Consider the following 14,617-nt stretch of genomic DNA (forward strand, 5'->3'; position numbering starts at 1 on the left):
TTTAGTTCAAGGGGCTTCTTTTGTTCGGCCAACCTGGACTGTGATCACAACAGATGCGAGTCTTTCAGGTTGGGGAGCTGTTTGGGGATCTCTGACAGCACAAGGGGTTTGGAAATCAGGCGAGATTACCAATAAATATTTTAGAACTCCTTGCAATTCTCAGAGCTCTTCAGTTTTGGCCTCTGCTAAAGAGAGAACCATTCATTTGTTTTCAGACAGACAATATCACAACAGTGGCATATGTCAATAATAAGGGTCGGACTCATAGTCCCCAAGCTATGAAAACAGTATCTCGGATACTTGTTTGGGCAGAATCCAGCTCTTGTCTAATCTCTGCGGTGCTTATCCCAGGTGTAGACAATTGGGAGGCAGATTATCTCAGCCGCCAGACTTTACATCCAGAGGAGTGGTCTCTCCATCCAGATGTGTTTTCTTAGATTGTTCAGCTGTGGGGTCTTCCAGAGATAGATCTCATGGCCTCTCATCTAAACAAGAAACTTCCCAGATACCTGTCCAGGTCCAGGGTTGTTCAGGCGGAAGCAAGGGATGCGCTGACACTTCCTTGGTGTTATCATCCTGCTTACATTTTCCCGCCTCTAGTACTCCTTCCAAGAGTGATCTCCAAAATCATCATGGAACAATCATTTGTGTTGCTGGTGGCTCCAGCATGGCCACACAGGTTTTGGTATGTGGATCTGGTTTGGATGTCCAGTTGCCCACTTTGACCACTTCCGTTCGGCCAGACCTACTATCTCAAGGTCCGTTTTTCCATCAGGATCTCAAATCATTAAATTTGAAGGTATGGAAATTGAATGCTTAGTACTAAGTCATAGAGGTTTCTCTGACACAGTGATTAATACTATGTTACAAGCTCGTAAATCTGTTTCTAGAAAGATTTATTATAGTGTTTGGAAGACTTACATTTCATGGTGTTCTTCTCATAAATTCTCCTGGCATTCTTTTAGAATTCCTAGAATTTTACAGTTTCTTCAGGACGGTTTGGATAAGGGTTTGTCTGCAAGTTCCTTGAAAGGACAAATCTCCGCTCTTTCTGTTTTATTTCACAGAAAGATTGCTATACTTCCTGATATACACTGTTTTGTACAGGCTTTAGTTCTTATTAAGCCTGTTATTTAATCAATTTCTCCTCCTTGGAGTCTTAATTTGGTTCTGACGGCTTTACAGGTTCTTCCATTTGAACCTATGCATTTTTTGGACATTAAACTACTTTCTTGGAAAGTGTTGTTCCTTTTGGCCATCTTTTCTGCTAGAAGAGTTTCTGAGTTATCTGCTCTTTCTTGTGAGTCTCCTTTTCTGATTTTTTCATCAGGATAAGGCAGTTTTGCAGACTTCTTTTTAATTTTTAACCTAAGGTTGTGAATTCTAACAACATTAGTAGAGAAATTGTTGTCCCTTCCTTGTGTCCTAATCCTAAGAATTCTTTGGAAAGTTCCTTACATTCTTTGGATGTGGTAAGAGCTTTGAAATATTATGTGGAAGCTACTAAAGATTTCAGGAAGACTTCCAGTCTATTTGTTTTATTTTCTGGTCCTAGGAAAGGTCAGAAGGCTTCTGCTATGTCCTTGGCTTCTTGGTTGAAACTTTTGATTCATCAAGTTTATTTTGAGTCGGGTCAGGCCCCGCCTCAGAGAATTACAGCTCATTCTACTAGATCAGTCTCCACTTCGTGGGCTTTTAAGAATGAAGCTTCAGTTGATCAGATTTGCAAAGCGGCAACTTGGTCCTCTTTGCATTCATTTACTAAATTCTACCGTTTTGATGTATTTGCTTCTTCGGAAGCAGTTTTTGGTAGAAAAGTTCTTCAGGCAGCTGTTTCAGTTTGATTCTTCTGCTTTTGATTTAAGTTTTTTTCTTTCAAATGAAATAAACTTATATTTTTGGGTTGTGGATTAATTTTTTTTCAGCAGATTATGGCTGTTTTTATTTTATTCCCTCCCTCTCTAGTGACTCTTGAGTGGAGATCCACATCTTGGGTATTGATATCCCATATGTCACTAGCTCATGGACTCTTGCCAATTACATGAAAGAAAACATAATTTATTTAAGGACTTACCTGATAAATTCATTTCTTTCATATTGGCAAGAGTTCATGAGGCCCACCCTTTTTATGGTGGTTATGATTTTTTGTATAAAGCACAATTATTTCCAAATTTCCTTTGTTGATGCTTTCTACTCCTTTCTTTATCACCCCACTGCTTGGCTATTCGTTAAACTGAATTGTGGGTATGGTGAGGGGTGTATTTATAGGCATTTTGAGGTTTGGGAAACTTTGCCCCTCCTGGTAGGATTGTATATCCCATATGTCACTAGCTCATGGACTCTTGCCAATATGAAATAAATTAATTTATCAGGTAAGTTCTTACATAAATTATGTTTTTTCACAGCTAAAGGGCGTTAGTTCATATGTGTCATATAGAAAATTGTGCTCATGCCCTTGGAGTTATTAATGAGAGGGCACTGATTGGCTAAAATGCAAGTCTGTCAAAAGAACTGAAATAAGTAGGCAGTCTTCAGAGGCTTAGATACAAGGTAATCACGGAGGTAAAAAGTATATTAATATAATCGTGTTGGTTATGAAAAACTGTGGAATGGTAAATAAAGGGATTATCTATCTTTTTAAACAAAAACAATTCTGAAATAGACTGTCCCTTTAATATACTTTTTATGTCTGCCCCCTTATTTTAATTCTTTTGACATACTTGGGTTTTAGCCAATCAGTGCTGACTCATTAAAAAGTCCACAGGAATAAGCACAATGTTATCTTTATGGTACACATGAACTAGCGCTGTCTAGCTGCGAAAAATGCAAAATGAGATAAGTGGCGGCCTTCAAGGGCTTAGAAATTAGCATATGAGCCTACTTAGGTTTAGCTCTACACTCATTAGTGATGTTGCTACAGGAGAGCCTGGGCTCCACCTGCATTATGTCTGGCCTTTCAGTGTGCCCCTCTACTAAACAAAGCCTCATGATTTCAGAAAATTGCATGAATTTGCCTTTAGAATTAATGACCGTGTTTTCAAAATGACTGTTATAGTTGCAGGCATTTCTGTACAACACTGTATTTGTACAAGAATGCAACACAAGAGAATGCCCTCTGGCACAGACTAACCAAATTGGAAGCATAACTTATAGTAACAGAGAAGCAGCCCCTTTCCTCCTAGCGCTGCGAGATCTGTTGACGCTAAGCAAATAACTAATAATAATAATATATGCCTCCCAGCTTGGTTTCTGCTGATTGCAGCCAGAAAGGGTGCTATTGAAATGGGGGGCCTTGGCACAGTCTTTGTCGTGTGGCCCAGTGAGGTTTAGCTACACCCCTGCCTCCCTACTTGTATGCTTCTCCACACTCTTGCAGACTCATTGCTAGAGTTGGCACCATTTTCAAGGATACTTTTATGTTGATTATTGGTGTAACCATTTATGTGACCCATTTACTTCACACTTGCACGTACATACACTAGAGCAGCACTCTGCACCTAGTGCAATCTCTATATTCTAAATGCCAGCATGTGTTTTCTCACTTAAGCACTAAAATTATATGAAAGTTGTAGGTGAAACTTATGCTCTCTCTCCCCTACTCCTCAGATGTTCAGACATTTGGTGCTTCTGCTGAAGACAAAACCTGATGCTCTGCAAACAGTTTGTGGCTATACCTGGTGATCTTTCTGTTTCTGATTTCCCACAATGCACCAATTGCTTTTTCTCAACAGCACCACACACAGTTACTGCGGCTATAACTGTCATATTTCTTTCTTTATCTTTTTTTTTTTTTTTTCTTCATTTGGAGGACAGCACAAGACATGCCCTTCATTTCTGTATTGTCCATATGAAACCTGGACAAATGGCAATACTGCATCAATGCTGTATTAAAGAACTGTTTTCATTGGGTGCACTTTGAGGTACAGCTATATATAGAATTACATATATATCTTAAGTGTACATATGAAGCTGGTGTTATTACAGCTGATGTGTTGAGTTTCACGATGGTTGAACACCCTGAGGTTCCAATATTATACTTATTACCCCAAATCCACACATATTTGCACAATTCACCTGGCAGGCGTATTGTGTCCGCCAGAAATTCACTTTTTTCTGATTCAGCTAAATTCACTGACTTTAATTTACAATCTATAGTTAAAGGGACACTAAACCCAATTTTTTTTCTTTCATGATTCAGATAGAGAATGCAATTTTAAGCAACTTTCTAATTTACACCTATTATCAATTTTTTCTTCACCAGAACTGCAGATTTGTGGCCAATCGGCTGCTAGCAGGGGGTGTCAATCAGCCCGATCCTATAGGATCGGGCAGATTGCGGACCGCAGCCTCAGAGGCAGTGGACCAGTTTTCTGTGCAAAGTGATGCATTACCTGACAGAAATGCAGGGGTGCCAATATTTCTCTTGTAAGATGTATCGAGTCCACGGATTCATCCATAATTGTGGGATATTCTCCTTCCCTACAGGAAGTGGCAAAGAGAGCACCCACAGCAGAGCTGTCTATATAGCTCCTCCCTTAGCTCCGCCCCCAGTCATTCTCTTTGCCTGCTTAACTGCTAGGAAGGGTAAAGTGAGTGTGGTGACAAAAATGTTAATTTTTATTTTCTCAAGCAAAAGTTTGTTATTTTAAATGGTTCCGGTGTGTACTATTTACTCTCTGGCAGAAAAGGATGAAGATTTCTGCAAGGAGGATGATGATATTAGCATTTTGTAATTAAGATCCACTGCTGTTCTCACAAGGGCTGAAGAGTACAGGAAAACTTCAGTTGGGGGAACAGTTTGCAGGCTAAACTGCATTACGGTATGTGTTCAGTCTATTTTATTCTAGACAGACTGTGTTATTTCTAGAAAAGGCTGGCAATATCCCCATAAGGGAAAGGTAAGCTGTATTCAGTAAAAGAGGAATCCAAGCTTGCATAAAGGGCTCATAGTTACTGGTGACACTAATAGGAAAAAACGTTTTGGTTTAATTACAAATATAACGTTTTTGAGGGACTTTAAGGGGTCTTTGTGGCTTGTTTAAGGGTTATTAACCCACATGGCTAGTTTAAGAAACACTCTGTGGTGTTTCTTTTAGGCCCCATAACATCGAGTGAGGTGGGAGGGGCCTATTTTCCTCAGTTGCACAGTTTATTTACCTCAGAAGCATCCAGCTACTTCTCCAGAGATTCCTGCTGTATTTGAGGGCTGTAAAGAGGTTTTTTTCCCCACAAATAGTTCCTAAAGGGCAGGTAGGCGCCACAGCAGAGCTGTGGCAAGGTGCTGAACGTTATTTTACCGGTTTTTAAGTTTTTTCAATCCGGTTTTTACATTAAGGGGTTAATTGTTTATTTGCATAGTGGCGCAAAGTTCCCAAGGCTTTATGATGCTACTGTAAAAATTTTGTTTTGTTTACTGCTTTTTTACACTGTTTTGCAGAGTTTGTGCAGCTTTTTTTCTCTTAAAGGCACAGTACTGTTTTTGTTTAAAGTGTTATTTACTTTGATTAAAGTGTTTTCCAAGCTTGTTTGTTTCATTACTAGCCTGTTTAACATGTCTGACACCAAGGAAAATCCTTGTTCTATATGTTTAGAATCCATTGTGGAACCCCCTCTTAGAATGTGTCCCACTTGCACTGATATGTCTATAAATTATAAAGAGCATATTTTAGCACTTAAAAATATTGCAATAGATGATTCTCAGTTAGAAGGAAATGAGGGCTTAGCATCTAGCTCTCCCCAAGTGTCACAACCAGTAACACCCGCACAAGTGACGCCAAGTACCTCTAATGCGTCGAATTTGTTTATTTTACAAGACATGGCCATAGTTATGAATAAAACCCTCACAGAGGTTTTCTCTAAACTGCCTGGTTTACAAGGAAAGCGTGACAGCTCTGGGTTAATAACAAATGCTGAGCCATCTGACACGTTAGTAGCCGTATCCGATACCCCTACTTCAGAACATTGTGAGGGTATAAGGGATTTTTTATCTGAGGGAGAGATTTCTGATTCAGGAAAGACGCTCCCTCAGACAGATTCTGATATGACGGCCTTTAAATTTAAGCTTGAACACCTCCGCTTATTGCTCAAGGAGGTATTAGCTACTCTAGACGATTGTGACCCTATAGTGGTCCCAGAGAAATTGTGTAAAATGGACAGATACTTAGAGGTTCCTGTTTACACTGATGTTTTTCCAGTCCCTAAGAGGATTGTGACTATTGTTACTAAGGAGTGGGAAAGACCAGGTATTCCGTTCGCTCCCCCTCCTGTTTTTAAGAAAATGTTTCCCATATCTGACACCATACAGGACTCGTGGCAGACTGTTCCTAAGGTGGAGGGAGCTATTTCTACTCTTGCTAAGCGTACAACTATACCTACCGAAGACAGTTTCAAAGATCTTATGGATAAAAAATTAGAGGGTCTCCTAAAGAAAATTTTTGTTCATCAAGGTTTTCTTCTCCAACCTATTGCATGCATTGTTCCTGTAACTACTGCAGCTGCTTTCTGGTTTGAGGCTCTCCAGGTGGAGACTCAATTAGAGGATATTATGGATAGAATTAAGGCCCTTAAGTTGGCTAATTCTTTCATTACAGATGCCGCTTTCCAAATGGCTAAATTAGCGGCAAAGATTTCAGGTTTTGCCATTTTAGCACGCAGAGCGTTATGGCTTAAGTCCTGGTCTGCTGATGTGTCATCAAAATCAAAGTTGTTGAACATCCCTTTCAAAGGAAAGACCCTATTCGGGCCTGCACTGAAAGAAATTATTTCAGACATCACTGGAGGGAAAGGCCATGCCCTCCCTCAGGATAAAACAAATATGATGAGGACCAAACAAAATAATTTTCGTTCCTTTCGGAACTTCAAAGGTCCCGCTTCAGCTTTCCCTGCAGCAAAGCAAGAGGGGAATTCTGTCCAATCCAAGTCAGTCTGGAGACCTAACCAGGCTTGGAACAAAGGTAAACAGGCCAATAAGCCTGCTGCTGCCTCTAAGACAGCATGAAGGGGTAGCCCCCGATCCGGGACCGGATCTAGTAGGGGGCAGACTCTCTCTCTTCGCTCAGGCTTGGGCAAGAGATGTTCACGATTCCTGGGCTTTAGAAATTGTGTCCCAAGGATATCTTCTGGACTTCAAAGACTCCCCCCCCCCGGGGGAGATTTCACATTTCTCAATTGTCTGCAAACCAGACAAAGAGAGAGGCGTTCTTACGCTGTGTAGAAGACCTACATACCATGGGAGTGATCTGCCCAGTTCCAAGAGCAACCTGATTGTGGTTCCCAAAAAAGAGGGAACTTTCAGATCAGATTCGCTTTTCTGGACAGGTATTACCAGTTTGTGGCCCTTCCTTTCGGGTTGGCCATGGCTCCCAGAATTTTCACAAAGATACTAGGGCCCCTTTTGGCGGTTCTAAGACCACGGGGTATAGCAGTGGCGCCTTATCTAGACGACATCTTAATTCAGGCGTCGACTTTCCAGCTAGTCAAGTCTCACACGGACATCGTGTTGGCTTTTCTGAGATCTCACGGATGGAAGGTGAACATAAAAAAGAGTTCTCTCGTCCCTCTCACAAGAGTTTCCTTCCTAGGGACTCTGATAGACTCGGTAGAAATGAAAATATTTCTGACGGAGGTCAGAAAATCAAAACTTTTAATCATTTGCTGAGCTCTTCATTCCATTCCTCTGTCATCAGTGGCTCAGTGTATGTAGGTAATCGGACTCATGGTAGCAGCAATGGACATAGTTCCTTATGCCCGCCTACACCTCAGACCACTGCAACTATGCATGCTCAAACAGTGGAATGGGGATTATGCAGATTTATCTCCTCAACTGCATCTGGACCAAGAGACCAGAGATTCTCTTCTCTGGTGATTGTCTCAGGACCACCTGTCTCAGGGAATGTGTTTCCGCAGGCCAGAGTGGCTCATTGTAACAACAGATGCCAGCCTGCTAGGCTGGGGTGCAGTCTGGAAATCCCTGAAAGCACTGGGCTTATGGTCTCGGGAGGAATCTCTCCTCCCGATAAACATTCTAGAACTGAGAGCGATATTCAGGCATGGCCTCAGCTAGCTGCGGCCAAATTCATCAGATTTCAGTCGGACAACATCACGACTGTAGCCTATATCAATCATCAAGGAGGAACACAGAGTTCTCTAGCGATGATGGAGGTAACCAAAATAATCCGATGGGCGGAGGATCACTCTTGCCATCTCTCAGCAATCCATATCCTAGGGGTAGAGAACTGGGAGGCGGATTTCCTAAGTCGTCAGACTTTTCATCCGGGGGAGTGGGAGCTCCATCCGGAGGTATTTGCCCAGCTGACTCAGCTATGGGGCACACCAGAATTGGATCTGATGGCGTCCCGACAGAACGCCAAACTTCCTTGTTATGGGTCCAGGTCCCGGGATCCCCAGGCGGTACTGATAGATGCTCTAGCAGTGCCCTGGTCCTTCAATCTGGCTTATGTATTTCCACCGTTTCCTCTCCTCCCACGTCTGGTTGCCAGAATCAAGCTGGAGAGAGCGGTGATTCTGATAGCGCCTGCGTGGCCACGCAGGACTTGGTATGCAGACCTGGTGGACATGTCATCTGTTCCACCGTGGACTCTGCCAATGAGGCAGGACCTTCTAATCCAAGGTCCATTCAAGCATCCAAATCTAATTTCTCTGCATCTGACTGCTTGGAGATTGAACGCCTGATTCTATCAAAGCATGGTTTCTCTGAGTTGGTCATTGATACCCTGATTCAGGCTAGAAAGCCTGTCACCAGGAAAATCTATCATAAGATTTGGCGCAGATATCTTTGTTGGTGTGAATCCAAGGGTTACTCATGGAGTAAGATTAGGATTCCTAGAATTTTGTCCTTTCTCCAAGAAGGATTGGAGAAGGGATTATGAGCTAGTTCCTTAAAAGGACAAATATCTGCTTTGTCTATTCTTTTACACAAACGTCTGGCAGATGTCCCAGACGTTCAAGCGTTTAGTCAGGCCTTGGTCAGGATCAAGCCTGTATTTAAACCTGTTGCTCCACCATGGAGCCTAAACTTGGTTCTTAATGTTCTTCAAGGGGTTCCGTTTGAACCTATGCATTCCATAGATATTAAGCTTTTATCTTGGAAAGTTTTGTTTTTAGTAGCTATCTCTTCGGCTCGAAGAGTTTCTGAGTTATCTGCTTTTTCCATGCAGATAAGGTGGTTTTGCGTACCAAACCTGGGTTTCTTCCTAAGGTTGTTTCTAATAGGAATATCAATCAGGAGTTTGTTGTTCCTTCTCTGTGTCCTAATCCTTCATCAAAGAAGGAACGTCTATTGCACAATCTTGATGTGGTTCGTGCTTTAAAGTTCTACTTACAAGCAACTAAAGATTTCCGTCAAACATCTTCATTGTTTGTTGTTTATTCTGGTAAACGGAGAGGTCAAAAGGCTACGGCTACCTCTCTTTCCTTTTGGCTGAAAAGCATCATCCGTTTGGCTTATGAGACTGCTGGCCAGCAGCCTCCTGAAAGAATTACTGCTCATTCTACTAGAGCAGTGGCTTCCACGTGGGCTTTTAAAAATGAGGCTTCTATTGAACAGATTTGTAAGGCGGCGACTTGGTCTTCGCTTCATACTTTTTCCAAATTTTCCAAATTTGATACTTTTGCTTCTTCGGAGGCTATTCTTATGAGAGAGGTTTTACAAGCAGTGGTGCCTTCCGTTTAGGGTACCTGTCTTGTCCCTCCCTTCATCCGTGTCCTAAAGCTTTGGTATTGGTATCCCACAAGTATGGATGAATCCGTGGACTCTATACATCTTACAAGAGAAAACAGAATTTATGCTTACCTGATAAACTTTTTTCTCTTGTGATGTATCGAGTCCACGGCCCGCCCTGTCTGTTTAAGACAGGTAGTATATTTTTAATTAAAAAACTTCAGTCACCACTGCACCCTATAGTTTCTCCTTTTTCTTCCTAGCCTTCGGTCGAATGACTGGGGTCGGAGCTAAGGGAGGAGCTATATAGACAGCTCTGCTGTGGGTGCTCTCTTTGCCACTTCCTGTAGGGAAGGAGAATATCCCACAAGTATGGATGAATCCGTGGACTCGATACATCACAAGAGAAAGAAATTTATCAGGTAAGCATAAATTCTGTTTTTTGGCCATGACTGTATATATCTTCTAAGAAGATGGCTGGCTCAATATTTTTACTGGCTCCTAAAAGTGAAATAACTATAAAAATATATATTAAAATACAGGGAAAATCATACAGCAATGTTGTTTAAAAAGGCATTCCATTGCAAATTATAGCTATAAAATGCTAAAATCTAATACACACATATACACTGCTAGTATTTGTCACCAATCACAAGCAACAGATGTAGTTGCTACACAGTGTTTTCTGGTGTCTAGGGGGTTAATATATACAAACGCAGCCTATGACTGTCCAACACGGTCCCATTCACAACACTACAATGGCCCTCCTCAACTTCCTATGTTGCTTATTCTTAGCCACACATGTTGGGAGGTATGACCTTAGTAGCGTGATACTTCCATCTGCCTGGCTTTTGATGTGGTGCAATACACAGTACGCATTTGATCTTCTAACTGCCAAGTGTAGATGCAATACTAGTATTTTTTATAAAATCTTCTTGTTCCTATACGGTATATCGCTGTCATATCAATGTAAGTATAATATCAACGGACAAAAGTATGCAAAAATCCACGGGGACAGCAGATTTACCTTTAGCTGTTTTACATTAAACTAAGTTTTATTTTACTAACTGAAATATATTTCTTTTTGCAGAGATACATTGATGGGGGATTTACAAACTTCCAGCCTCTTTTTGACCATACCTCTATGATAACAGTCTCTCCGTTCACAGGAGAGATTGACATATGTCCACGAGACTGCCCTGTCAGTCACTATTGTCTACAGATTTGCAATACAAGCTTTCAGTTGTCCGCGCAGAATATGTGCAGAGTCAGCTATTCCTTATTCCCTCCTAGTTCCATAGTAAGTACCGTGTTCAGGGGTGCAAGTGAAACAGTTATTATGTTTACAGTATCTCTGATACGTATTTATGTGACTTTCTTTGCCATTGAAATTTATTTACCTATTAATGATAGCTCTGCCTCTAGGCTGATGGTAAAATGCATATCCCATCTACAAATTTGAATGGGTAAATTTTGCTACATAAAATAATAATGGACACCTATATTTATGGACCTATATTTATGTACATATGGATATCACTATATAATGTCTGTGATATCCATATGTGCATGGCAATACTCTGTAGTCAGATGTGTTTCTCAGCCTTAAAAGGATCAACATTAAAACGTGTATAAGTCCATTTACATTTGAAATAGGAGAATTTTCACAATATTCTTCCATTGGCAAAAATGCTTCTAGTAAAAGTTATTACTACTTTTCTGCGGGATACAGTACGCACATATTCTGTGAGAGCCCATGCACTAGTATTCAAACATCATGTCTGCTCAGATTGCTGGCTGTTGTGTGTATTGCTTCTGTGAAATTGCAATTTGTGTCGTACAAGCCACCGCTGACTCTCTGAGGTGTGGTGTTTGAGTACTGGTGCACAAGCCCTCACAGGATATGTGCACATGCTGCAGAAAAACAGTAATTACTTTTACTAGAAGCATTTGTCTAATGGAAGTATATTGCAAAAATATCTCTCTTTCAAATTGCAATGCGCCCATGCATGTTTTAATTTCAAACTTTCTATACCTTTTAAGCACTTAATGTCAGTTTCATTATATATTTTAATCATTTGATTTACAAACTGGTATGTTTAGTTGGGGAATCGGGACAATCCCTTTTTATATATAGGCAATTTATAAATGGTTATCATTGTAAGCCTGATGAAACAGCCATTGTGTGCTGAAGGTTAAGAAACACTGTAACATGTTGAATGACAATTAGTAACCTGTGAAATACCCTAATCACACAGCAAAAACACAAAAGCAAGTTCTTCTTTTCCTTAAAATGAAAAGACTATAGAAAAAAAGGAGTCTGCTGTGCAACCAGATGCTAACGATAACACAATAGGCACATTTAATAAATATAAATAATAAACAAAAAATTAAACATATCATTCAACAAAAAGACATGTAAAATCTCTTAAAAACCTTAAAACAGTCCCAAATATAGGACACCTTTTTTTTAAATAACAAAAAATCTTCTAAATTGGGCATTAAAGTTAAGTCTTTTACAGGAAACACCGGAAATGTCCACTTCCGTAACCACTCTAGTTCTTGTAAACAAAAGAAAATCATATATACAGCCATTAAAATGTATTCAACGGAGGGCTAACTCACAAAGTCCACAATAATATACAAAATACTGTTTAAAAATATCAGGCACTATTAAATACATTATGATAATTGAATTTTTCAAAAAAAGTAATAAGACACTGGACCTTTGAGTGTAAACTACACTGGTGACATGTAACAATGTAACATTAATATCTACATATTTGTATTAATTATATAAAGCACATAAACACAAACTCACACAGACATTCACACATACTCTCTCTCACACTCACTCTCTCTCACACACACACACACACACACACACACACACTCTCTCACACTAACACACTCTTGCAGACATCCTCTCACATAGACTCTTTTTCACACACACAAATACTCTTTCACACACACAGAAAGACAATGACAAACACCAAGACACACACAGTCACACATACGAAGACACCTACACACACAGACACGCGTACAGACACACTCACACACAAAGATACCCACATGCAAGAGATAAATCTCTCTAAGCATGTGCAGCATGTTGCAAATGCACAATGTCACCCTTTATGGCTGTGGCTGTTTCCCACCAAACTGACCCAGCTTCAAACCCTAACTGTCTGAGTCATTCCAGCACAGGTGGCAACCCTAGGGAAGGGCCGTGTTCCAGATTTCAGGGACACAGTGAAATATCAGAATGAAAATATGACATAATGAAAATGTGTCAGTTGTATGCTACAATGAAATAAGCCTAATCCTGCTTATGTGATGCAGTAAGTAAGATGCAGAAATGTGATAACATAATACTTCCCTCATATTTTTTCTAATGTCTCACAATATTAAAGAACTATATTGCTCTTTTTCTAAAAATTTGCTGCATTTGCATTCAGTTAAACTGATTTTAAAATAACTTCCTAAAAACTACATCTAATACCGGTTTGTCACATTTTAGGATACACATTCTTGCTTTTTATTTTTAGCCTAATAATAATTACATGTTGCAGCTGTGGTACATAGAGCAAATATTTGGTACTTGCTACAAAAAGTCTGAGAAACACTGGTTAAGAAAATAGGAGATAGACAACTTTAAGCAATAGAGCAAAAGCTATTTGCTTAGTGAATATTGTAACTCATCTGTATCCCATGACATCTACATTTAATAAAAACTGTCTGATTATCATACAAGTGTGGCTATGAATAAAAAACAAGTCATAAAAAACTTTTTTCTTTTTTCTATTTACAGTTGCTCCGGGAATTCTACTGCCAAGGTTATAAAGACGCAATTTTATTTTTAAAAACAAGCAATAGGTTAAAGATTCCAAACTCAAAATCAAGGAAGATTCAGAAGAGTTGTTAAAGTGCTACTAACTCCACCATAAAATATATTCCAGACACATGAAAATAAAATGTGTGTAAGCTATGAAAATGTACATGCTGCAAATTGGATTTTCTAATATACAGAAAATACCTACATTCCATTTCGTATAAAATATTTAATTTTATGTATTTTTTCAAAGCCTTAACAAGGACATTATTTATATGTATTTCTCCTGTCCATATTTTTACCCCAGCCAGGGTCTAGGATGGAAAGGAGATGAATAGATGGACATTTAGGGCTTTGTCTTTCTTTTATGACTGTTTCAACTTATTTATTTATTTATTATTTTAGTAATTTCTTTCTAAGGTTAAAGGCTTTTAGAAGTTAAAATGAAATGTTCATGAAACAGAGCATACAATTAAAAAAATCCAATTTACTCCTATAATCAAACATATTTTTGTCTCTCGTCTTTTTGTTTTTTTTGCATTCTATTTTACATTTCTTTCCAGTGATTTTTTTTTTATTTATTAAGTTTATTACAAAATCCAACAATTGTTTCAACTTCATACAAATGATCTTTTCAACCAAAATTTACAATCATATATTACATTTTAGGTTAATAAAAGTATCTGCCTCTAACAATAAAAGAAAAAGCAATAGATATCATCTTAACCTACTCACAATTCAGTAGAGATAAAATATTCTCTTTTTGTTGTTTTCTAAAATATCTAGGTATTGTCCCTATGTTTCCTTAAAACAACTCTCTTTTAGATTTACCAAACAACATATCATATGGTTCAATAAATACTTGTCCCTGCAACAGTTTCTTAAGATTCTAAATATTAATTTATAGGAAAGGAGGATAGTATTAGTTATCAGTTCTATGCTTTTATTTGGTCATTCATGACTATCAAAAAATCAAACATTTTTAAATTTTCTTAATTTAATGTGAACTTTTACAATCTTTTTAAAATAAAAAGAGACTTTAGGACAGTCCCATAAATAGTACATTGAATTTGTAGAATGTGAAGAGCTCTTAGGATAATGATCCA

The 14,617-nt window shown here is 39.1% G+C and overlaps 1 protein-coding gene across 1 annotated transcript in view; it reads left to right on the top strand.

Moving 5' to 3' along the window:
• Positions 1-14,015, top strand: part of LOC128653321 (omega-hydroxyceramide transacylase) — a 61,831-nt gene extending 47,816 nt beyond the window's left edge. The window contains exons 4-5 of the mRNA XM_053706536.1: positions 10,770-10,979; positions 13,491-14,015. Of these exons, the coding sequence (XP_053562511.1) occupies positions 10,770-10,979; positions 13,491-13,604 (324 nt within the window). The 3' untranslated portion in view covers positions 13,605-14,015. The remainder of the gene's footprint in view (positions 1-10,769; positions 10,980-13,490) is intronic.
• Positions 14,016-14,617: the final 602 nt, after the last annotated feature.

This window comes from Bombina bombina, chromosome 3 (genome assembly GCF_027579735.1).
Source record: "Bombina bombina isolate aBomBom1 chromosome 3, aBomBom1.pri, whole genome shotgun sequence".
Classification (NCBI taxonomy): Eukaryota; Metazoa; Chordata; class Amphibia; order Anura; family Bombinatoridae; genus Bombina; species Bombina bombina.